The 25,557-nt window shown below is 39.9% G+C and overlaps 1 protein-coding gene across 1 annotated transcript; it reads right to left on the minus strand.

Moving 5' to 3' along the window:
- Positions 1-581: 581 nt before the first annotated feature.
- CSE1L (chromosome segregation 1 like) lies at positions 582-25,397 on the minus strand. The gene is made up of 25 exons (XM_062642198.1): positions 25,245-25,397; positions 22,362-22,457; positions 21,881-22,023; positions 18,282-18,383; positions 17,756-17,901; positions 17,361-17,451; positions 17,014-17,121; positions 16,021-16,113; positions 14,594-14,761; positions 14,370-14,499; positions 13,604-13,669; positions 11,619-11,821; positions 9,743-9,827; positions 8,977-9,038; positions 8,085-8,221; positions 7,818-7,921; positions 7,140-7,237; positions 6,136-6,286; positions 5,427-5,635; positions 4,607-4,704; positions 4,317-4,402; positions 3,202-3,283; positions 2,637-2,783; positions 1,799-2,030; positions 582-1,111 (listed from the first exon to the last, which is right to left on the minus strand). Exons 2-25 carry the CDS (start codon positions 22,444-22,446, stop codon positions 1,022-1,024), a joined length of 2,916 nt encoding a protein of 971 aa, XP_062498182.1. The 5' UTR covers positions 22,447-22,457; positions 25,245-25,397; the 3' UTR covers positions 582-1,021.
- Between the last annotated feature and the right edge of the window lie 160 nt (positions 25,398-25,557).

Genomic DNA, 25,557 nt, shown 5'->3' on the forward strand with positions numbered 1-25,557 from the left:
AGGAATTTTTCAGTCTATAATTACATCTATTTATACCCCTGCAGTACCAGTGCTCTAAAAGCCTGTGTGGTCTAGTAGCTTGCTGCCCCGGCCACATGAGAACACAGTGAGGCTCAGGCATTTAGTCACTTAAATAGCTGTAACTGCAAGGTAAACTGTTGCATTTAGAATTCAAGGCTACCAAAGCTAATCCATGTATTTATGAGGAGGCAGGGAGAACTTCTAAGTTAAGTTTAACTCTAAGATCACTGCTTTAATACATCACCAAAAATCCACCTGGAGACTGATATCCACTCTAAGAGGGTGTATTTGCTTTTACTGCACTCCACTGACTTATCTTGTTCAAAAGAGAAGGGGTGCACCTGTTGGTGAACATCAAGAGTGATAATAACTTTGGATCTTCTGCCAAAGTTTAAGATTTGCTCCATATGATCCTCCAATGTATTTAAACTATTACTTAATGGATTAAGGAAAATCCTCACAGTCCCACTGTCTTATATTCTATCCTAAGTTTAAAACATCAGCTTCTCTTTTTAAACCAACTACATTCTTCTGAAACAGTAAGCGCACAGTGACAGGCATTTTAAACAAGTACTTCTTATTTATTCACAATTTAGATAAAGTTTAAGGAAAGACAAAAGAAATACAAAGGACAACATCAAAATGAAAAGGAATTTTAGTGACCAAAGTGAGTTTCTACAGCCAGTGCTCTCCATACACTGCAAAATGTTATCCAAACACTGCAGATTGCAAACAAATCCCATAACAAACCACTATGACTATTCCCTTCAAAATTAAACTGGGAATGAAAGTTAGCCACCTTTCATCTATGAGTACACAAACCACCACATTCTTTCCATTTCAGCTTAAAGCCACATTTGTCTTGTACAAGATGGATTCTGCAATACATTTTCAAGTAGCATTTTTCATTATGTCTGAGCTCTGCTATAAAAAAAAGTCAGTATCAACCTTCTGTATAACAAAACCGCTTTTGATCTTGCTTGTGGAATATATGTGCAACTCAGAGCAGCGTCACACTTGCAGCTTGGAGGTATCCCTGGAGATACTGCAACGCTTCTGCATTCAGACTAGTACTCAGCATTGATGGAACCTTAAAACATACGACAGAGCAGAAGTGTCAATGTGTGTATACATTAAACTACTGCTACAGCCTGTTAATCAGTGTGTCAACATACGGTATGAAGTCAAGCGACATTCTGAGAGCAGCAGTTTTTCACTGTGAAAGCGGTTGCTGGAATTACAATTCCTGATGCTGACAGTTTTATGTACTACTTAGCTGAATCAAATCCAAACGAAGAGTAAAGAACACCTTCAGTTATTAAAGCAGGTATTTGGATCAAGCAAACATCAGATGTCTCTGGCAATCTTTACTTACCAAAATCTTGAACAAAACAAAGATGCCTCCGGTTAAAACAGTTAACTGCAAACTGAAATGGTTTAACTGAATGTGAGCTGCCCAGAATTTCCCAAGTACATCCAGTTGAACTGGAGAGAAGTCTTAGTTATGTAAAAGCAGACCAATTTTCATTTAAGGAATGGCATATTTAACCTTATTGCTAAATTAGGTAAAGTGAAAATACTGCCTAAGGTTACTAGGGAAAAAACCTTACAAAAGGTACATTCCTGTACAGAGTAAGAGAGAGCAACACCTTGCATTCTGGTTATGATGTACTTCATTTTGGTGATTATCAGGCATCAGCAAGAGAAACCCGTTATCAAAAAGACATTTTTTCTCTGTAAAATTCAGCATTAGCATGCATGTACAAAAGTTACCTACCCTGCCTGGGCACGCCGTAGACAGTTTGTGGAGAGACTGTGCCAGATGGATTCTAGGATTATTCACCATTTGACCTACAGGATCGTGTTCTTTTTTTCCAGCAAAGGCTAGCTGAGAGAATGCAGTCTGATATCCTGGAGTATCTTCAATGTCAATGAAGTGTTCTTCATCAGGGATAGTGTCATCCTCAGGCAGTTCAAAGAGGCCAATGAGGGCCTGCAGCAAAGGAGTCCTTCATGGGAAGAGGGTAGGATAAAATTAGAGTGCTTAAAATACATTAGGACAGCGGGTATTTTACAAGAATGTTCAAATTACTTGGAACCCAGTACAATATAGCCCTTGCAGGTACTTGCTTAGCTAAAGCAACTGTAAGCTAAGCTAGAAGCATTGTGAATCTGTGTATTTTACAGGTGTCACGTAGGCCCCTACTGAAAGCATCAACAACGTATTTATTTATCAGGTTCAACTGTCACGAAGGATACCTAAAAAATGATGATATATTTTCTCTTAGTACATTAAAAAATAAAGTTCCATTTCAGGGATGCAATTACTGTCACTAAATTCTGGCTGCCTGACATCCCAGACAGCCACACAGTATTTCCAGAGAGCTTTCCAGAAAATTCTGCTTTCAAGCTAAGATCTTGCTGTGCCTCTGTCAGGTCTCTTGACCAGTAGAACAGGAAGCAGTATGAAAAGCCTGAAACTCGGCCTCAGAACAACAGCAGGGGTGAATACATCACAGTGGAGTTTATTTGAAGAACTTATTTTGATGCTAGCTTACGTTTTCAAAACCTCAAACAGCCTCAACTAACAGAACGCGAAGAAGTGCTCTACATACCACAGCTTGGTGTACTCGGTGTCCATCATAGCAGGACATTCTGTTAGTATTTTTGTAATGCCAACAGCACAGATTTTCTTTTCAACTTGCCCAGAAACTTTCTGGATTTCAGGAATTATAATTTTATCCAAAACCATTCCAAACATCCTATTGTGACATCAAAAAGAAAAAGTATTATGAAGCCTTATCAGTCATATGGTGAAAAAGAAAACCAGAAACAAGATGAATCCCTAGGGAAAAGGGAAAACCAGGTCATTTAAGATGCTGCCCTGTGGCAGTGGATGCCTAGTAGAAATTTGAGCATAGAAACTTTCCACAAAGGGAAAGGAATAGAGCCATGACTCTGCTGTTTGTAACTTGCTTAGGAGATTAATATCTTGAACTATTAACGAGGATCTATGGGCACCAAATCAGGAAGAAACATTGCAAGACAACCACCCTAGAAGCAGCATTTTGTCAGTCAAATTAGCGACATACAGTTTGCAATTTTATCTGAGAACTCTTCCCTACTGTAACAGATAAAAATTACACAGCAGACTTGAATTAAAAAGATACTCATACTAACTTTGGCTGTATGCCATCAAATATCTCCTGCAGAGCCAATGCCCCGTATTTTATGCAGTATAAGTTAATGAAGACTAGGAAACCTGTAACAAGAGAAAAGTCAAATTAAAACTCAAAAGCAAAAAACCAGCTTTAGAGTAAGCAGCAAAATACACTCAAGTTTTTCAAGGGGACAGAAAGGGCAGTCTTTAGAAATGTTTGGTTTCACTGAAGTACATTAACTTGCTACCTTGAAACCTGTTTAAAAATTATTGATCTCTTCACATACTGCAAGACAACTAAGTCAAGATTCAGTCTTTTTTCCCTTTAGAGCCATTATAAAGCATTAGGAAAGCCATTTACAATTTTGACCAAAAGAACTCAACACTTTCAGCCAGAAACATAATGCAATGCAATTTTTCAGATCAGTTGTGAATCGCTTCGCTTGGCCTTTGTACCGGAGAGCAGATGCAATGCATTAATAGCACCACTTAAATTCTGTTTGTGGAAGACCATTAAAAGCAATCCTATCATTCTCGCTGCTATCAGGTGGCATTAAGTAATAGACATTGTGTAATTTGTGTAGTGATAGTATCATTACATTAATCAGTATGACAATAGTTTTCTTGTTAGAGCTGGAATAACCAGTATATGTATTTCAATCACTCATCCCAGCTTTCCTAGCTTAATACAAAACCTTATCATAACTTAAGCAATATTAAGGTAGGATGACAAATGGATAAAGTACTTAACAGTAATAGCACACAACTATACATGACAAAATGTCTGGTCAATACGACTATATGACTGTGTTATGTGAGAATCTGCTGGTATTAGTGGAAGATTAAAATGGGAACTATCAGAAAATTGATGATACCAGAGTAAGAAAGTAAGAGGAAACCAGAAGTCTTTTCCCATATTTTAGTTCCTTTCCTTCAGTTTTCATAAAATAAGCGTCACCTGCTGTGGCAACTGCCCTATATGCCACCCTTGATTATACAAGTAAGCTGAACCAAGTCACTGATGTTAGGAGTCACTAGTATCCCTCCATCTACATAGTCACAGGACACGACAGGATACTCCTTGAGTACTGCATGTTCTAAACTGCTGAAGCTTTTCATATAGCAAGGAACTTACTTTTAATAAATTTTGTTGTTTTGGAATTTTGAAGTCTTTGGAATAGTAGAATGAAGATCTGCTTCCTGTACTGGTCAACTGATTCACTGGAAGTTTAAAAGAATAGTTATTCAATTCATACTAGGATTTAACTGATGTCACTTCACAGAAAACATGTATACAATTGAACAAATCCGTTTTACTGATGAGTCATTTTTCAGCTGTTAAACACTAACCATGAATTGTACAAACACACCATACATTAAACTCTGCAGAAATTAGTTTTCAATGTAATTTCAACTCATACTTACGGAGGCATGTGCTCTATGATACTGTTTAGGAGATAGAATCCTTGATGGTCATTAGCTTTAGAAGCAATCAACTTCTGGAACACACCTAACAATCCAGGCTGCAAACAAAGCAAATATAAAACTATGCAACAGTTCTTCATATGTGATCTATCAGAAAGTTGGCCTTTGCCATCTAAGACATACACCAAGGCAAAAGCTTTCATAACCTAAACCAGGACTTTGTTTCTGCAGTTAAGGACACGAGAGACAGATTTCTACCAGGACCAAGTGATGTTGCTTTCAGCACTAAGATTAACTTTGAACAAATGAACACCAAAGCCAGTTTGAGTACACACGTCTGCTTCATCAATGGCATAGTCTAATCAAGTCTGACTATAGCAGATCATGCAGCAGAAATAACAGAAGTATGCAGAATAAATCTCCCACTGAATTCACTAATCCCCAGATCTCCCAACATTCTGGCTCCTCTTCACTCACTCAAGACTGTCCTGAACAGAACTTCTGCGAGCTTTCCTGATTCACAGCCCAACATGAGGCAAATGAGATGGGAAAATTGTGGAAACCTACCTGCTTGTAAAAACTATGTGCAGGAATATTACATCTTACTTGGCAAAAGCACCATGGTCCAGGATTTACCTCATCCACATAACGAAAAAGCATCCAAAAAAGCCTGCATGCATAGTGGATTTATTTCCATGCAAGCACCATTCATTTAAAGTACAAGCACAAATTCTGCACAAATCCAGCTAGTCACTAAAGGAAATAGTTCCTCATAATTTTAAATCTTAAATCAACATGTGACTAAATCAGTCCAACTTACAATTTTGTCAGCAGCAGCACTCGCTATTGTATTGGCACCCCGCTCTAAATAAGCCTGCAGGAGTCGGACCAAAGGAGGAATGTTTCCTGTCCTTTCCCATAGTACTGGCTGAAGTAGATGAGGAAACAATGCCATATAGGATGTTGGGATTTCATTTTTATGCATTTCTAGAAGTAGGGACATCACTTGAAACACATATGGAATGAACTCTGGAAAAGAAATTATGACATTTACAAATTCAGCAAATAAGGTCACTGCCAATTCCTGGGAACCACAGATCTATTGACCGAAATGACAGTTTTATGATATTAACACACAGATTTCAACAAATAAAGCCCTGGGGGAATGTATCACTTCCCAATTATAAACATTCCCAAAATTTGCAAGCATTGTATATATACAATTTCTATTTCCTCTATTTGCTAATGTTTCAGCAGAACATGGAAAACAAACTACTAGAAATAAGGCAATATAATTAAGAATAACAAAAAGTTTGGGAGCAGTGATTGTTAAGTATTTTTAAAGTAGTCTGCTTTAAGAAGTTAATACAGTTGATACACCCTATGGAACAACCCAGATGCTTCCTAGAAGTGGCTGTGAACATGCTGTGTTCTCACTTGAATTTCCTGTGTTACAGAAAATCTGAGGTAAATCATAGCAATCAATTATAGCAGAGAGAGAGCACAAGCACTTACTGATTTTAATTTACCTTGCACATCATTCTGTAGTATCTCAGTGAAAACCATAAACAAAGCCTCTTCAAAGCTTCCAACTGCATCAGGGTTTGCTTTGCATGTTATCCTTATCGACAAGCATATTGACTCAAACATGTAATGGTTAAAGTGAGGTTTGCTTGGATTCTAAAAACAAGTCATAAAAAGAAATCAACCCAAACTTGCAGCCAAGTCATTTATTTCACAAAATACATTTTTCACTTCAACTGAGTTAGCAATTAGGAATAAGGATACTTATGACTTATTAATATGCTAATGAAATTAACTGCATAAAAGCAAACAAAAACCTTTACAGCATAACGGAAGGGTGTGTTTTATAAATATTTTAAAGACACCAAGTGTTTGTCAGAAGCTCAACATAAACTGGCAAGCACATAAAGTATCACAACACAAAACCTGAAAAGTTATTTCTCAGTCCTGTGTCTCGTCAAACCTTTGTTGAACACTTCTTACATGCTGCAGTGAGGTTTAATACGTACACAGAAGGGTTCTGGATAGTTGATATTCTAAAGCATTCCCTAACATCAACATTGAAGACTATGAGTCCAGTCTGAACAAAACTCTAAACTAAGAATTTTACCCACCAAAAGTAGGAGGGCAATTTATTTAATTTAATGCCACATTTCAGTGCCTAAATTTAGTATTCAGCCAGAAGCTTCATGGGCAAAGGAAAAAGGAGCTGTGAGAATGACAGATCATTGTAATGGTGACCTCTGCACAAGCAAACATTCATGCTAGATTTCATATGAAAAGGATTTCATATGCTGTTTCCAAATTTCAGATGAGCAAGGGAAGAATGATTTGAAAGTATGTCCCAGAAGAAAGACAGTACTTCACTGGAAGGCTGCTTTAATTCATTTTAGCCAGAAAATACTGAACAGTATTCTAAGAGAACACAAACAACAAGGTATACATAAGTCTTTAGAAAGACTGCTCTAAAAGTTAAAAAGTGAACATTTTGCTCAGCCTGTTTCTTTACCTTACTGACAGCCAGCAGTTTCTGTGTAAGCTGTGTGATGACAGAAGGGATGTATGGAATTATTGTTTCCTGTAGCAGAGAAAAACTCCTCATGATGGCTGCAAATAAATCGACAGTATTATCTTCTGGAAGACAAACATACACTTCTGCCATCCATCATATGCCTAAATCCTTTCCCTTTTACTATTAAACTGAATCCCAAGGAATTAGGTACAATAAAAAAGAGCACTTGCTGCAAGAACAATCAATCTGTAACCATGACAAAGGATAAAGCAAAACCTCATTATCCCCATTCTACAGACAGAGCATAGAAGATTAACCGACTTTGCACAGACCATCATTTATCTTGGGCAAGTATCAAATCTTGGCATACTATTAGCCATAACTCACTTGGATCTCCTACTGACGCTGCTCAGGTAACTGTACTGACTACAGAGAATACCACTTGAGAAACAATTTGCCACAACACCGTTATGTTTAGTGTTTCACCTTGGTACCATAAATTGAGTCAGAGACAACTTAATACAGGCTGGTAAATAATGGTAGGCTGCGCAAACCTCTTTAGCATGTTTGGATAAATTAGGTTTTTCAAAGAAAAATCTCAGCAGCATGTAACTATAAGCCTTGACCTCAAGTTAACAAAAGTTACTCTTATATTGCAGACCACAAAGCATTTACCTTTCATAATGTATTCATTTTCAGATGAGCCAGGAAGTGTCAGCGCTTTAAAAAGGTTTGTTAATAGCACTTCCACAAATGGTGCCATTTCTGCAGCTGTAATGCTGTTAAGTAAAGCACAGCTCTTTAATGATGAAAGATATCCACAAACTTCAAGCATTTTACAATATTGTAATACTAAGAAATAAAAGATCCCCTATAGATATTTCTCTGTTCTTATGGACAAAACCTGTGTAGCAGTGAACTTATTTCTACTTGAAAACTTACAGGGTAGTATTATTTGTCCCCCTCATGGTAAACAGTCTTTCAAGAGCATGGGCTGCGTAAGTATGGACCACAATACTTTCTGCTTGAAGGTGATTGATTAAGAGAGGAATAGATATTAACAGTTGTTCTTTAGGTACCTACAAAAATATAGCAACAAATTATACATGTGTTACATAAAACTACAGATGGTTCAACACTAGAGAATAACCACACTGAGCTCATCAGCTGCAAACTGAAAGCTTGGCAAAGGAAGAAATCTTAGGAGGCTCCTCCAGTTGCTAAATTGCACCTTGACAACCAAGAGGTACCTATTTCTGTCATTGCCTGCATACTTCCCCCGAACATTAATGTTACATTTGTTCAACAGTAAATGCATATACTCCAAACGTGTATTTCTTTTTCCATTTTACTGTAACAGGCAATTAAAAAAAATACCAAGCTTAAAAGAAACCCAACCAACTACAGATATTTCATAGGAGATGAATAAAGGTAATCTACCATGTAAAATTACATTTTCATTACTGCATCTCACAAATCAGAAAAGCACAAAGTTGCTGTGCTCTGTTTAACAACCACTGCAATGATACGAGCAATCAAGTATATTTAGACTAACATTCACTTGGAAAAGCCTGAGTGTCACAGAACTGAGCACGCTAAGATAAGATGTTCAGTGCTCTCACAGCATATGGAGAGCATACAGACTACATGTTAACTGGATATTTATAACAATATCATTCACTTTCAAAACTAAAAATGCAGCTTGAAGTGTTATATATGACTATGAAACACCTGTTGAGTTAACATATGGCCAAGTAAGATAAATTAGGCTTGGCAAGTATAAAGTAACAAAACTACAGTATGTTTTTACCATAAGAGTAAAGGAGAAACTTACTTGGTTTCTAAAAATCATGATATATTTGATACCATCTGCTTTTAGCACAGGGAATTCATTCACTGCAATAGAAAAATACAAGAATTGTGTTGACACTTTTCATATATATGTGCCTACTGAACATATATATAGAGGTGACATTAAGGCATGATTTTACTTTTTAAAAAGTAATACAGTGTTGTCCTACATTGCTTGGTTTCAGCATTTCTGTATGGGCACTGTTTGACAAAGTATCAGCTTTAGGTACAAATCATGCCCTAGTACCATTAAGTGTACGGTCCAACACTTTCACATGGCATTTCCCCTTCTGGCTCCCATTTTAGCCTCCAATTACATATTCCAAGACAACCCGCTACATTCCAAATATAAGATAATTGCTGAGGCATAAATCATGTGGCTTAAATCTAGACATCCATAAGCTCGTCAATATGGCCTGATATTCAGGGGTTTGTATGGCACAGAAGTTTGCCATAGTCTCAAATACAGAAATCAAATCACTGATTCAATTACTTCAAACATGTAGCTAATAGCAACCGTGTGCGTGCATGCTCTGATCTTGAAGATAGCATGTGGCAATCCACCTTTGTTTGAAAGCTCATTCACTGCTGGCCAAACAAATTTGAATTGCTTCTGTGTGCCAGGTGACACAGCCTTCTGTCTCAGATTATGCTGAGATAGGAGTTCTTGAGCTTCAAGAAACAATGGTCACTGTCAAGACTGTAGCTGTATCATAAAAAATGCCATACCAAAATTAACACAGACTTACCACTTGCAGACTTTAAGTCAGGTTGAATGTGATTCACAAAGAATTCTGTCAGATTTACAAGTTCGTTGGCTTGTGTTATTCCATGCTAAAAAAGCAAAAAACAAACCAGCTCTGGTTTTAGATGTTGACATTCAGCTAGTTTTATTAAAAGCACGTAAAAAGGAATAGGAAAAATAATCTGAAGTGTGCATGCATGTGATGAGTTTGTTCAAACTGTGTTCATGACACAGAGCCACCCAATTTCTTTTTCTTAATGTTTTTAGTGTCTAGGTTTCAGCTGTAGCGCTACTGAGGTTCAAAGTTATCAACTCTGAGTTGAGGAACAGCAGCATATAGCATAGTAATAATCAACCACAATTTTAGGTAGAAAATATCAGCATCTCATTAACTTGACCCTTCTTTTTATGAAAGGCCTTTTAACAAGGGAAAGTTTAGGAGTCCGACTCCAATTCTGAATTACAGCCGCAAAATAATGACTACTTAAGTTTTCTCTTACAGAAAATGCAACTGATTTTTAAAACAGGGTTTTCAGATGCATATTTTATCAATCAAGGGTTCTAAGTGATGTTATCCCATGTTTGCCACTAAACAGCACAGAAAATGAAAGATGTACAAGTTAGCAGTTTACTAACTGCTGGAAGACACTGGTTCCCAGTACACAGTACTATTACTAGCAACTGCTGTGCAGTGGTTCATAACTGGAGTTTCAGGAAAAGACCAATAACCTTCAGCAAAACTGTGCAGCGATGCCATGCGACATGTTTTACTAGGTTTGTCTCAAAGCTGTCTTGCAAAGCCACGGAGATCTGAACTGTAATAACATTTAAAAACTTTATTTTATTTGGTATTATTTGATGACATGCTGTGGAGCCAGGCTGAGAGAGCCAGGCTGGTTCAGCCTGGAGAAGAGAAGGCTCCAGGGGAGACCTTAGAGCAGCTTCCAGTGCTTAAAGGGGCTGATAAGAAACCTGGAGAAGGCCTTTTAACAAGGACTTGTAGGGACAGGAAAAGAGGGCATGGCTTTAACCTGACAGAGGGGAGATTTAGATTAGATATCAGGAAGTTCTTCCCTGTGAGGGTGCTGAGGTGCTAGCACAGGGTGCCCAGAGTAGCTGTGGCTGCCCCATCCCTGGCAGTGTTCAAGGCCAAGCTGCAGAGCGCTTGGAGCAAGCTGCTCTAGTGGAAGGTGTCCCTGCCCATGGCAGGGGGTTTGAGCTGGATGAGTTTTAAGGTCCCTTCCCACCCAAACCATTCCATGGTTCTATGATTAACTGTTGTATTAAGATCTGTCCTGAGACATTTGATACAATGATACTATTTCCAAATGTAGTTCAGGTCAGGTGTGGCTTTTCAATGTATCAAGCCAATTAGTTACTCTCTCCCAAACAAGTAATGAGATCAGTTTCCAACCATCATTATAATTCACATGCCATTTCCAAATCGTAAACACTCAAATAACAGGAAACTTAATGACAAGAACTGTAAGTCACTTTCCTTCTAGTCTGCTTAACACTTCTGATTATCTCCTGTGAAGCTAAATTTGGCCTTCCACGGCTTGCAAACTGGCTCAGTACTATTTAAAAGTTCAGAGGTTCTAGACCCAAGCTAATTGTGTAGCACTGTATAGCTGCTTCATACACGCTAGTAAGACCCACCAAATAGTCGTTGACTTTGCCCAATCTATCTGAAGATCAGACACCAACAAATTAACAACTGTAATGGGATTATATAATAGGCAACTTTCAGTCTCATCAAAATTAAACTACTAGAAGCACAGTTACTGCCATTCTGAAGCAGCATAAAACGAATCACAGTCCTCATGCACACTGTAGTATTTGAATGAATATGGATTAAAATGAATAGAATGTGCAAGTACCTTCTGTGTTTGAGCTTTGGATGCCAAAGACGTAACAAGGTAAATAGCTGCATCTTTGTGCTTCCAGTTGACAGATGGATTCTTTGCATATTCTTGCAGCATAGAATTAACATAGCCAGAAAAAATCCCTGTCACAGGTCCTTCAAAAAATCTGCACAAGCCTCTGACCAGATCACAAGCTGCTCTGCGCCTGGTGTCAATATCTGCATGAGAACCAAACATTCTTTGGCTACAAGAAAACATACAGCTTTTCATAGTAATGAACATAACAATATACAGATTCTCAAACTACAGCCACACCTTATGTTAATTATTGCACTCCTCCACACTGATACATAACAACACATTTTTAAGTCTTTTACTAAAAAGACTGTTACTATCATAACAGGGACTATTTGTACAACAAAGAGAGGAATGAACACCCACCAATACTGCCTGTGTGCTCACAGGTTTTACTGCCCTCTAAAGAATGTTTCCGCAGGCATGCAGGGCCAGGCTTTTAATCTTGACAATTCTGCACCACAATGTACTTGGTCTGGTTGGGATGGAGTTAAATTTTCTTCATAGCAGCCCATATGGTGCTGTGTTTTGTACTAGTGACTAAAACTGTTGGTAACACCCCAGTGTTTTGCTTGTTGCTACAGAGTGCTCGCACAGTGTCAAGGCTTTCTCTGTTTCCCTGCTCTGCCTTCCCAGCAAGTAGGCTGGGGGAGGGCAAGGAGTCGGAAGGGGACACAGCCTGGACAGCTGATCTAAACTGACCAAAGGCTTATTCCATGCCATCTAACACCATGCTCAGCAATAAAAACTGAGCAGGGATTTTTGGGGCAGCAGCCATTGCTTAGGGGCAGGGTGGGCATCAGTCTACTTGTAGGAGGCAGCAAGTCATTGACTTCCTCACCCCCCTTGTCTTTTCTTCCTCTTTCTTTTACTCGAACTGTCTTAATTTCTATCCAGGAGTCTTCTCACTTCTACTACTCCCATTCTCTCCCTCATCCCACTGCTGAACCAGTGCAGTTTTGAAAAGAAAAGAAAAAAAAAGAAAAAAGGGGAGGAGAGGATCTGTGAAAATGCCTTAAAAAAAAAAAAAAGAAAAAGAAAAGAAAAAAAAGTCAGATGGCCTTTACTACAGTGTACTAACAGAAGGGAGAGAAGGAAAATAAAGCAAGTCAATTTAAGTGCAACAGAGGACGTTTCTAAATTTATCTCTGAAGAACACAAATATTTCTTGCCTCTGTTCTCCTAAGAGCAGAAGTAGCTGACAAACAAAAGCTTCACAAATACCTAAAATGTAGCTAATCCTGCATGCCTATATCTATTCATCTTAATAGATTTAAGAATCTATTTCTAAGATTATTACTGTAAAAGTGTTGCTCAGCAAACCGTGAGCAGTACAGAACAGCATATCCAGAACTGTCACACAGACCGAGATCTGGTTCGTTTGTGCTCTGACCTGGCTGAAGCCCAGGCAGCTACAATCAGAAAATCAAGTAGCTCTCTTAGCACAGCAGTGTGCTTTCAGGGCGGTTACTGGATTGGTTTGAACACAGTGCCTGTGTACAAGGGCTGGCTGGTGTCCAGCTAGCTTGATCACAGATTTGCATGCAACACCAGTCAGAATTTCAGTTAAACATGAGAGACTACTAAATACAGGCACAGTCTCTCCATGTTATTTAAAACTCTATGCATAGGGACTAAATACACAACTGTGGCTACTATTCCGCGTTGACTTACAGGCTATATTTGCTGAAATGAGAACGTGTGCAGTGCAGGAGACATACCAATCCAACTAAGGAAAAAACCCCATAGGAACATTTTTAAAATGAGAAGACACTGTGATGGGAAATCCTGACAGCAGACTCGATCAAAACCTGGATAAAATCTCTTGGAGGAGGTGGGGGGAACCTTCCCAATTTAAAAATTGTTTCAACTCTTCAGAGCTACATTTAAAGACCAAGTATTCTTAGTATAAATCTGTGGATTACCAGATCCTTCCAAATCCCTTCTTATATATTCTTCAGAATTATCTTCAAATGCTTCTTCATCAGCAGCTGAAAATACAAAATGCAGAGATTTAAATACCGAAGTCTCTAGTGGTTTTTTATGATAAAAAGGTGTATTACCATCAACTTGCTATTTCTTCCAAGTACTTTCCTATAGCACTAATACAAATTAATCAGAAGTATCCAGACTAGCCTGTTTAGCTTGCTGCTGCCTCACAAATCGGTCTTTCATACTCCTGAGCTGACTCATTCCAGGTTTAAAAATTGGGAAAAGCACAGATAAACAGAGGCAAGCCATATTCAACACTAAGTGTATTTAAAGAAGATTCCTGGCTCAAAGACTTAAGAAAGAGGGAAGTTTCTATCACTGCAATATATTTTCACTGCATTTTATATATTAGGATCAATGTGACCCCATCCAAATGTGGATAAACAGATGTTACAATTTAGTAGGCTTAATATCCACACCTATTTATACTCCTTGATACAAATGTTAAGCATGAAAAGTTATTAGTGGTACACAACCTACATTTCCTATACTAGCATCTCAAACTGAAAAGTAAGAGAAAAAAATTACTAGATATATTCACACAATTCAACTTAGGACAGCAATAAGTTACAGAAACTTAGTTTTGAATCTCGTACTAAAGTACATAAGAGATAATCCTTGGTTCTTAGTCCAGCAAAGCAACATATCATAATTACAGTTAGATATTATTGTGTCTTTGAAAACTTAAGACTCAGTTACCTCTAAATTCCATATTGGGAACAATAACTTTTTCACAGATGCTTGTCAATGTATTCTGGTCTTCAAACAAATGCTTATAATGGGGTCTCTCACAAACAGAGGCCAGAAACTGGATTGCATTACTAACCAGCTAGAACAACACAAACAGAACATACAGTTTTAGCATGTCTGACCAACTTATAATTCACTATTAGACTTAACAAAATCAGTTTAAAACAACTTACCAAATCATATTTCACTTCCTGGCCCGTTGTGACTAACAGATTCCAGATTGCTGTCACAAAACGTGGCAGGTAGGGCTGGAATTCTTCATCGTATTTTTGGGCATATAGCGCAGCATTATCACAAATTTGTGATTTCAAGAGCTCCAGTAATCCAGCTTCCTCTTCATCCTCACATAAAACAAAACTAACAACTTAAAACATCCAAACTTCAACACTACATAAAAGTATAGACATCTCTGAAGGAAGTATTTATGCTATTATTTTAGCTTGTTCTAAATAGGTGAAAGAAATCCCTCTCACGTCTCTTCAATTAGAGTATTTTGCTGAAGTATACTGGAACTGCACTGCAAGTTATAAATCGTACCTACATTTCTAATGAAAGTACTATGCACTTTAAATCGTTTAGACCTGATACAGTTTGACATGAAATTAATTTACAAATCTAATAGGGAAAAAAGACAACACAAGGCACTGGGAACAATATGCTTAGAAGACATTGTATCTTGCTACTTCAAAAGGCAGTAGTTGTAAAAGTAGTTCCATTCCCCATACCAGCACAAATGGTCATGGAACCACAAAGGAAAGTGAACTGGGAAACTGAGCTGGAATTAAAGCAAACAAAACCCCAAACAACCAACCACCACCCCAGTTCTGTCTCCATCCAGTCCCCACTTTTCAGTTTTAATGCCTATCACTTCCTGACTCAGTTCAACACACAGCTGCATAAATGTCTGTGCTGGGAAATAGCCCACAGACACAAGAGAAAAGAGCAACAAAGCTTCTCCCAGCAGCAGCGTTAGACTGAAACAACTGTGGAACTCAGAACACACTCAACATGCCTCCTTATGTAAAGAAATTTACAGATTTGATTTGTCTCCACCACGTGGCAAACTATTGTACTGCATCTCAAAGACATTCAAAATGGAGAAAGCTTGCACAAAATTCAGTTGAACTTTGATGAGTTGGTATCATCTTTCACATGTAAAATTACTATTTCTCATAACTAGACAAAATGCTAAACTGAAGTACTTAACGATGTCATGCCTTCTATGTTCAACTGTTTCAAGTTAAAAGTACCCTGGTTTTCTAAAACATAGTGCATTGAAACACCTGAAAGATACAGAAAACCTGAGCACTCTGACTGTAAAGACCAAGTTACTTCAGCAGAAGTCCCTTAAAGAATCTACTCATTGATGAGTATCTGTAATTTGCTTTCCATGCTCAGCTGGGTATACCTGTAACTGAGATACCGCTTCAAGAACTGGACCTCAAATTTAGACAATGCAACTCCTCTTAAACCCCATCTCCTTATCCTCATCCTATTCCTTTGTTTACCCAGTAAAGGAAACATTGCATTGTTCAGAGTTAGACTAAGTTCTCCCTCTGCACTACACAGATGCAAACCAGGAGGTTTATGCAGTACTTACATCAGTCTGCAAAAGTTTATTATCTAAAGTTAAGAGACTGTGAAAATTTGTCATCCACGTTTCCATGTTATCTTCAAAAAACTCAGGAAGATCCTGTGAAGGAAAAGCATAAATCTAGATTTTAATTTCAGCTTGCATTGCTTAGATAACACACCTACATTGTAAGTAGTATGTATCCACCTTATAATCTAATGAGAAACCACAAAGTGTGGAAAACAGTCAGCAAAAAAAAAAAAACACTTCTTCCTCCTCCTCCCAAATGAAATCCCTCCAGATAGAGGCTTTCGAATGGTTTTTCCAAATAAACTAGTTGCTCACACCCTATACAGCCTACAGCTTTGTAAAGAAAGGTTATTGCTTCTTACTCTCAGAACAAGAAAGCACAAGCCTCCCGTTTAATTCCAGCTTGCTCTTTTGCTCAATATGGAAAAAAAGCCCAAGCAATCAAGGCACTTCACAGACTCATGTTCATGTTGAGACACTAAAAGTGTATGTCACCTCAAAGTAGCTTTTTAGCATTTTTTATATAGTGCATTTATTTAATAATGTTAGAAATTAACATCCAGTTTCAAAACAAAAAACCCACACTCCTACCAGAATTACTCACTGTTACAGTGCTACAGAGCTACTAGCTTTTAACTGATTTTCATCTACATGCCTGAGTTCATGTCAGTAAAGACGTATGTATTAAGAAGGACAGTGAGTACAAACTCAGGCACTTCTTTCACAGCTCATACTCTGGGAACTACCTGCACAACACCTCCTTGCTACACCACCAGCTTAGACTCCTTGAACTTTTTAGGTAGGGCCAAACTAATGTGTTAACTAACCCCATCCTTACTGTGCCTTTACTCCAGCATTGATGCAGACTGTCAACTATTAGTTTTGTGATAAAGCATGGCCTTAAGAGCTGCCTCAAATTGATCCTATAAATAAGAGCATAACAGCTCCACGAGATCAAAGTAGAACTATTAGAAGAACAAGGAGATTCACCTGAAAATTTAAACTGTAGAACAGCTTCGCAATTAGAATGAGGGAAGAAAAGAGAACCTTCAAAGCACTAGCATCATTTGCATGTGTGCTGCAAAGTTCAATAGTTGCCTGGAAAAAGACATACGATTCAGTCATGTAATACACACAGACCACATTGGCAAGTACACTGAAAAGTCATGTAACTTCATTCCTTTTTTAAACCAGAAAATAGAGTTCCTTTTCCTCCCCTTTAGTTCGAAACCCATTAAAGTTTCAAAGCAATTATTCCTGAGTTTTCATTTTACAGCATTCACAATAAGCATTACAAAACTTTAAACCTGTTTTAGAAATGACTCAACAAGAAATACCTTAAACAGATTTGTCAAGGGCAAAGCAAAGCCATCGAGGACAAGTTTGATCTCTGTCCATAATTCATTTGACTTAAATTCATGGCGGTACCTGAGAAGTGGAAGAGAAAATAGAATACAATCTTCACATTCATTACCAACTTAACTTGCATACAATTCAAGTGCTGGACCTTAAAACAAATACTGTCAAGTAAACAAAAACTAAACAACATAGCTCAAGGCCATGCAAGGTGTAAATTAAATAAGCATTTAAAGTCTTACTAAAAATAACAGTAAGTACAAGCAGAGACCACAAGTGTAGACTTTGTAAATCTACAAAATTAAGCCTAACGGTAAAAATTTAGAGTTGAACAGCAATTTTACAATGCATATACTAACTCCCTTATTTCCAATACCTTTTAAATAAAGAGTGAGCAGTGCGCAAGACCCCATTGATGACATAGAAATCTCCACTTTGAAAGCGATTCACCATTTCTGTCAGCAAGTCTGGCCATTTCTGAGGAAAGTCTTCCCGACCAATAATACTAATAGCATCACTTAACTGGAAAGGAAACAACCATTACATGATATAAATAGTGAGTTCCTCACAGTTACATAGGATGTTGCAAATATCTGGGAAAATACTTGTTATTGTTGTCAGATTCAAAAATCATTGGGTTAAATACCTACTACTTTTCATCACAAATAAATGTCACATTATGTTTAGCTGCCTAATACTAGAATGTAGCTATAATATTTTAATTGCCTTTTTAAAAATAAAATTAAAGCAGTTAGGAGTAGCTATAACAATATACTCCAAGTTATTTGGACCAGGATGACCTTGTTGGTAAGAGAACTGAGCTCTGCTAATAACCAGAGCCTCTAGACATGCTTAAAATACTCCAAAAGCCTCATGAACACAACCAGGAATTGACATATTACCTGCTTTTGAATTTGTTCTGGGCTGCTAAGCATCAAGGGCACTATGTTGGCTTTAATGGCTATCCTGTCTGATTCACATATTTTGTTCGGTTCATCCTCAACCTGAAATTAAACCAGTAATTAAGTCAGTACACTCCAGGCAACAAGTGACTATCAGCATTTCAGAAACCAACTGCTTATACTGATTTATGTAACTATGAGATTGTTAAAGAAACTAATGAGACCTGTTTAAAATATTGCCTATAGTGAATCTGTAACAGTAGGACCCCAAAAAAGCTGGAAGGAATTAAATCCTTCTGTAAAACTTTGAACTAGTTCTTTCTCCTTCTCTAATAGAAACTTCTCAAATCAGCAATTCAGCAGTAGCAAGGGTGGGTGCATTTGCCAATAATACACGTTTAACCAACAGTCCTCTCTTCCACCACAAAATCACACCTCTGTCCTCACTTCTGCTGACATCGAAGATCTGTTTTGTGCTAGCTGCCTCAAGCCATACTTTCTAGAAACTGTACATGAAGATGCAAGTTACACAATCAAAATCATAACACTGACTTTAAGAGTTATCCAATCAAAGTATGAATCAGGCAGTAGTGCCAAGCAGTAGTAAATTACAGTCTCTACTAGAGACATAAAATACGGAGGCTTGTCACCAACCAGTGACAGCCATGATAGTCACACTACTTGTGATGACAGCACTGAAGTTTAGAAACCTAGCAATTACCCAGCAATTAAAATAGGTCAGCACCTCCAGAGAGCAATTCAATGACCTTTAGATGCCATTACCCTCCTTCTCACGTCCCTTTCATCATGTTCCTGCAAACTTAAAAAAATAACATAGCAATTTCAAAATTTCCAGTTATGCTTTGGCTCTAACATCAGTCAAATGTGACATTCCTCAGCGCTCAGTGGTGGGGCCAGTTCTGTTTAATATCTTCATCAATGATGTCAATGAGGGAATCAAGTGCATCCTCAGTCAGTCTGCAGGCACCACAAAGCTGGGTAAGAGTGTTTATCTGCTGGAGGGCAGGAAGGCTGTGCAGAGGGATCTGGACAGGCTGGATCCATGGGCCAAGGCCAGTGGTATGAGGCTCAACAAGGCTCAGTGCTGGGTCCTGCACTTGGGTAACAACAATGCCATGGAATGCTCCAGACTTGGGAAGAGTAGATGGAAAGCTGCCCAGTAGAAAAGGACCTGGAGATGCTGGTCAACAGTCAGCTAAATATGACCCACCTTGCGCCCAAGTGGCCAAGAAAGCCAACAGCATCCTGGCCTGTATCAGCAATAGTGTGGCCAGCAGGACTACAAAAGAGACTGTCTCCCTGTAGTCAGCACTGGTGAAGCTACACCTTAGAAACTGTGTTCAGTTTGAGGCCCCTCACTATGAGAAAGACATTAAGGTGCTGGAGCATGTCAAGAGAAGGTGAATGAAGCTGGTGAAGGGTCTAGAGCACAGATCTTATGAGGAGTGACTGAGTGAACTGAGGCTGTTGAGCCTGGAGAAAATGAGGCTGAGGAGACCTTGCTCTCTACACCTACAACATCCTTTCAGCTAACAAGGTGGGGGTCAGTCTCTTCTCCCAAGTAACAAGTGATAGGACAAGAGGAGATGGCCTCAAGTTGCACCAGGGGAGGTTTAGATTGGATATTAGGAAAAATTTATTTACTAAAAGGGTTGTCAATCATTGAACAGGCTGCCCAGGGAAGTGGTGGAGCCCCATCCCTGGAGACACTTTAATGATGTGTACATATGGGACATGATTTAGCAGGGCACTTGGCAGTGGCAGGTTAACAGTGGGACTCAATGATCTTACAGGTTATATCCAGCCTAATGACTCTATGATTATATAAAGAAGCAATTATAAAAATAAGTCACACAGAACTTGCTTTTCCTCTTCTATCACAATGCACTAATCAGCAGAATGTACAGAATAACTATATGTACATTAAAAACCGCAAAAAGATGATATCTTTAAAACCTAAGGTTTACAAGTTCATATGATATGAAAAGCAGTGGTCAGAGTATGAGGCAAGCTCCAAGCAGGGAGGCAGGGCTCACTGCTATGTATTCTGATACATGGGGACAGAGAAAGTGGAGAGCTCGGCAACAGCAAATCCTACTCTGGAGTTATAGACGAGATTTTTTCAAAGAAATGAGACCTTTTAACAGGACATGAGAGGCAGCACAGAGCTGAGTGTTCTGTACATCCTTCAAAATAAATTTAAACAAAGCAAACTCTTTTCTCTCCCCAGAAATGCCCTGTCCCTCTGGCTCTCCATGCTCTACCAAATTGAAGCCCTTGAATAGAAGAGACCCTTTTACTTTCACTGGGCTTTGTATTAGTCAGGTTCATGGCTGCTGAATTAAACCATGTGATGTAGGTAAGCCAGCCTTACAGCTGTATTTTATATTCATACAGCTGCTCATGAAATAAAAGCTTCAATTTTGGACAAAACAATGTACTTGAAGCCACAGAGCAATCGTAACAGCCCTCTGGATGTGCCTACTGCATAGCATATCCACCTACTCCAAAACAACATGTCATCCTGAGTTACATCAGCAATCCATAAGAAGGAAGCCACTTATAGATTTTTCCATAACAGAACATTATTTCTACTTACAATATACTACAGATAAAGATGCAATCTGGGGGAAATGACTGAGAACACAGCATTACAGAAACCAAGTTCTAGAAATTTCATGCCAGACTGAACATGCTGATCTTATCAAACATCACCAGTTCTAGAACTGCTACAGCTTCCTAATGTTAGTATGAGGGGTAGGGGAGAAATCACATGCAAATCTGTAAGCAGGTACTAGCTAAGATGTAACGATGAAATACCAGTTTCCCCTATAGTAAAGCAACATTATACATTTGCTATTTTCCAGATTCAAACAGTACTTTCAGTGAGACACATTCTGTTTAATCAGTTAAAACCTCTCATTGCTGAAGGAGCTGAGCTCGTAAATGCAATACTTTCTACCACAAATTAGATTTCATGAATGTTAAAAGCTGAGTCAAAAACATTTCTGAACTCTTCAAAACAAAGGATTAAAAAAAGGATTAACCAGCAATACTTCTGTCTGATGTCTACAAATACTTCCAAGTGTTAAACTGGCAAGGCCACCAATATAAACTGCTCCACACTATTCTGTGACCCAGAAGCATTAACATGAAAGAGAAACTAGTATCATCACATTCAGCTGCAGGGCTGGCTTGAAATCTTTGTAACACCAGGACAATAGATACAGGCCAAACTGGCCAGCTCCCCTATACAGACACTTCACAATCATTTCAGTTTAAATAATATTACTGTTAGTTAAATGGGCTTTAAATATTCTGTTCTGCAAAATATGCATATAACAGACAAAATTATTTGTTCACCATTTTATCACCCAGCTGTAGCTCTTTTTAATAAAATGGGCTCCAATAGTTCAGGTTTTAGTGCCCCACCAGTAAATTACACCTTGTTTTCTCTCTGAATGATTAATTTCTTTCAGAGTACAGACATACATACGTTCTTCAAGGTTACTGTAGAATATCTTATTATACCTTAAAAGGATTATTAACTCTTAGCACAACTATTCTAGGATACCTACAATTCTCCAGTTCCTTTTAATATAATTCTTGAATGTTACAGATGCACAAACTTTGATGACATTTTCCTGTGATTTCTCCAGCAGTGTTAAGAGTAACAATGGATAATTCTGGTTTCCTTCAACTGACTCAAGAAACTTTTCCGCTGTAAGAGAATACAGGAAGGTTAGCAAAAGCTGGACTGATTTTTCTAATAAGAGTCCCATGATTCCTCAAGTGTCCACTTAAAACAATCAACACATGAACACTTCCCAGAGTTTCAGAAGAACAGAAACACAGAGCAAGTCTGACAAAAGGTACTGTACCTTCTTTACTAATTAGCCCTTTATAACGCTTCTGCTATTAACAAAAGCTCTCACTTCAAAGCAGGATGTGGAAATATCACCTCCCACCATTTTTAAAGGTCATAACCTGGTAGAAGCAAACCTTGGAAGAGCCAGAAAAAAAACAAACCTTTTTTGGTCAGTCATGAGAATCACTTACCAGGACGCCTTATAGCAGGATCTGGGTCTAGTGTTTTCTTTAGATATTCGGTTAAAGTCTGTAAATTGGCATCACTCAGCTCCATTTTGGCAGAACCTAAAACCCACAAGCAGTTTAGTTATAAATACAGATCAGGAAATCTATCCTATTAGATACATATATGTAAAACTAGATTCCACAGAAGGCACACATCAGTTCTTTCTGACCACACCTCATAAATCATGGCCCTATTTTCCCTACCTCACGCAATGAAACAAGTTACCATGTACTAAGCACAAATCAGAACACATTCTATTTCTTCAATGACAAGTAACTGTTATTTTTTAGTTTACAGAAACCAAACTCCTAGAACAGAATCACAAATACAGCAATCACAGGTACAGCCAAAAGATGATCTCTTGCCCTTTCAGGACAAGAGTTTGTGTTTGCTTTTGAGAACTACTCTCAGCCCTAAAATCATATTCTTGGTTGAAAAAGCAGAATAGTCCTGCCCTACATAATCGTAAATAGAACACTTCAAAGTACATTGGAGAGTCAAGGCTTGCTTAAAATTAAATACACTTCATTAATGAAAACACTTAACAGAAACTTAATTTTTTATAGAGAGACAAAAGACTGTGCAAAGCCACAGGGTTTGTCCACCCTCTAAAATTACCTGAGAAGAGGGTGGGAGTTAACTTAAACTGCAATACCTATTACAGAGTAACTCTGTGCAATAAGTCTAAATTACTCCTCTCTAGTAACCCTCCCACACATATTCTCACACTAACCTCAGTGATCTATTTACTTCACAGCTTTAATTGGAATAATTAAACTTACAGTAACACTAAACCAGCAGCAAGTCATGCTTTAATGGGCATGCTCAGGATACCCTCGTCAATCTGTCCACCTTTCTTAGCACCAGCAGCACAGTTCACTCTCTACAGAAGTAATGAGGAAACAAAGATTTCCATTTTTAATCTGGAGTTTCTAATGAGCAAAACAGACTGAAGTTTGCCCATCTCACTTTCAATTTGTTCTATGTTGATTATCAGTGCAATAAATACAGTTACTATTTAAGCATGCCTGCAAAGACAGTGGGCTTTAATGGCAATTTTCATTTGAACTATGCCTTCTGTATCAGTAAAAGAGACAGCAGCAGTACCCTCAAATTAACCGAATATTAAAGGAGCAATCCAGATCCCAACATGTTTTGCTATAAGTCAAAAATCTACCTAAAGAGTCTTGTCTCCCATGTTTCACTCCCTTCACCTTTTGGTGGTTTACTTGTCTGCAGTCCCATTCACCAAGTCACATCAAGCAATAAAACCCTGATAAAATTCAGCACCAATAACAGCTGGTTCACCTGTTTTACAAAACAGCCTCATGCATCACTACTACGACGCTGAAACGAATACTCAAATCTTTCATAGTTAAAACCAAGTAAGTTATCTGCTCCAGGGAAGTCTGTGCAGCTGAGATGCAAACCTATGCAGAAATCCTTTATGGAGACTAATCTTGACTCAAATGGGAAACCAAACTGAAAGAGATGACAGCCCTGAATGGCCTTTTACAAATACCTCACACACATGTGCAACCCCGGGGGCCCATGTGAGAAACACACACCTGCAGCTGACCCTGAGATCACCCTAAAAGCCAAACGTGAGGATCTGAATCCATCACTCAACCCTTCACACAAAGTGACAAATATTTTCACCTGCTCTCTACTTGCTCTGATTTCCTTCCCTTTCTCTAACTGTTCTCTTATTCGGTCCGTTTTCCACTACAAAAGCCTGGTGGTACTTGCCCGAGTGACACGATGCTTTTCCCTGCGTTGTGACATACAACTCCCAAAAAGGCCACAGGAAATAAGAGTATTTTCAGACCACCCCTCCAGACGAAAACCCATAAAATATGCTTAATGCATTAACTCCTTCAGGCACATTAATGACAGACCACCTATGGAAAATAAACCCCCCCAAAGACCGGCTATGCTCCACAGCTTGTGAACAACTCCAGAGAACTCTGTTCTTGCATTCACTCATCACAGCACCCGCCAAGCACCATCTACACGCCTGAGGACATTCGTGGTCCAGATTTAGTGGGGAAGGTTCTCTCTACACCGCACTGAGGATCATTAAGCTCACTTTCTACTTCACTACACAGCAGGGCCCAGGGACACATCACTCCCTCGCCGCTGCCTCGAAGAGAAGCGAGGCCACTGTGAGGCGGGGCGGCCGCCCGGGACAGAGCGGCGAGAGGAGCCCTCCGGGCCTGGCCTCAGCCCGGCTGCCCAGCCCCAGCCCCAGCCCCAGCCCCAGCCCTAACCCCAGCTCCCAACGGGGCGGCCCGGCCCATCACCTCCCGCGCCGCCTCAGCCCCGCACACCCCGGCCCCACGCTCGCCCGGCCTGAAGCCGTCAGGCGCTTTACCCGACGGACGCAGCCGCTCGTCCCGCCCGCCGCCAGACTGCGCCTGCCCCCCGGCGGCGCTTACGCTACCTCATGCGGTGGTGGCGCGCCTGAGGCCCCTGCCCGCCCGCAGCCGGGCCGGGCACAACGCGGGCTGCGGTTCCGCCGGGGGAGCCCCAAGCACCATCGAGCGCCCTCAGACTAACTTGCTCCCCTCCCCCTCCCCGCCGCCCCCAGACTGGCAGCAGCGAGAGCCAATGAGAAGAGCAAACGGCGCAGGGCCAGAGGCCTCGGACCAATGGCGAGCTGAGGGAGGCGGGCCGAACCACCCCAGCATGGTGAGCTGCACCTCTCGCTGCGCCCCGGGCCCAGCGCCCGAGCGCAGCGCGGAGCAGAGCGGAGCGCACCGGCGGCCGGCTGCGGGCCATGCGGACCGCCACGCTGCGAGGCAGCCCCTCCGCCAGCATCGCCGTTCGGCGCGGCTCGGCCTCACCTGGCGACTCCCCCCGGCGCTGGCGGCGGCGGCTCCGAGAGCTCCGCCTGCGCTTCACATTCAAACCGCGGTGAGAGGGCGCGGCGGCGGCACCGTGACCGCATCACGCAGGGCGGCTACACCGCGGGGCCGTCGGACCAATCAGCGGGCTCTCTTTCCGTGACGCGCTCCGCTGTGAGCCAATCCTTGCCGCCCTCCCCGCCACCAATGGCCACACTCTTCCCACAAGGCCCCAGGGCGCCCCTCGAAGCCGCTGGGCCTCCACCGGGACGGGCGTGGGGCTGCGGTTCCGGAGGCGGCGGGGCCGTGCCGG

Source organism: Pezoporus occidentalis, unplaced genomic scaffold (genome assembly GCF_034315485.1).
Source record: "Pezoporus occidentalis ecotype Australia unplaced genomic scaffold, CSIRO_AGI_Poc_V1 ctg70, whole genome shotgun sequence".
Taxonomy (NCBI): domain Eukaryota; kingdom Metazoa; phylum Chordata; class Aves; order Psittaciformes; family Psittacidae; genus Pezoporus; species Pezoporus occidentalis.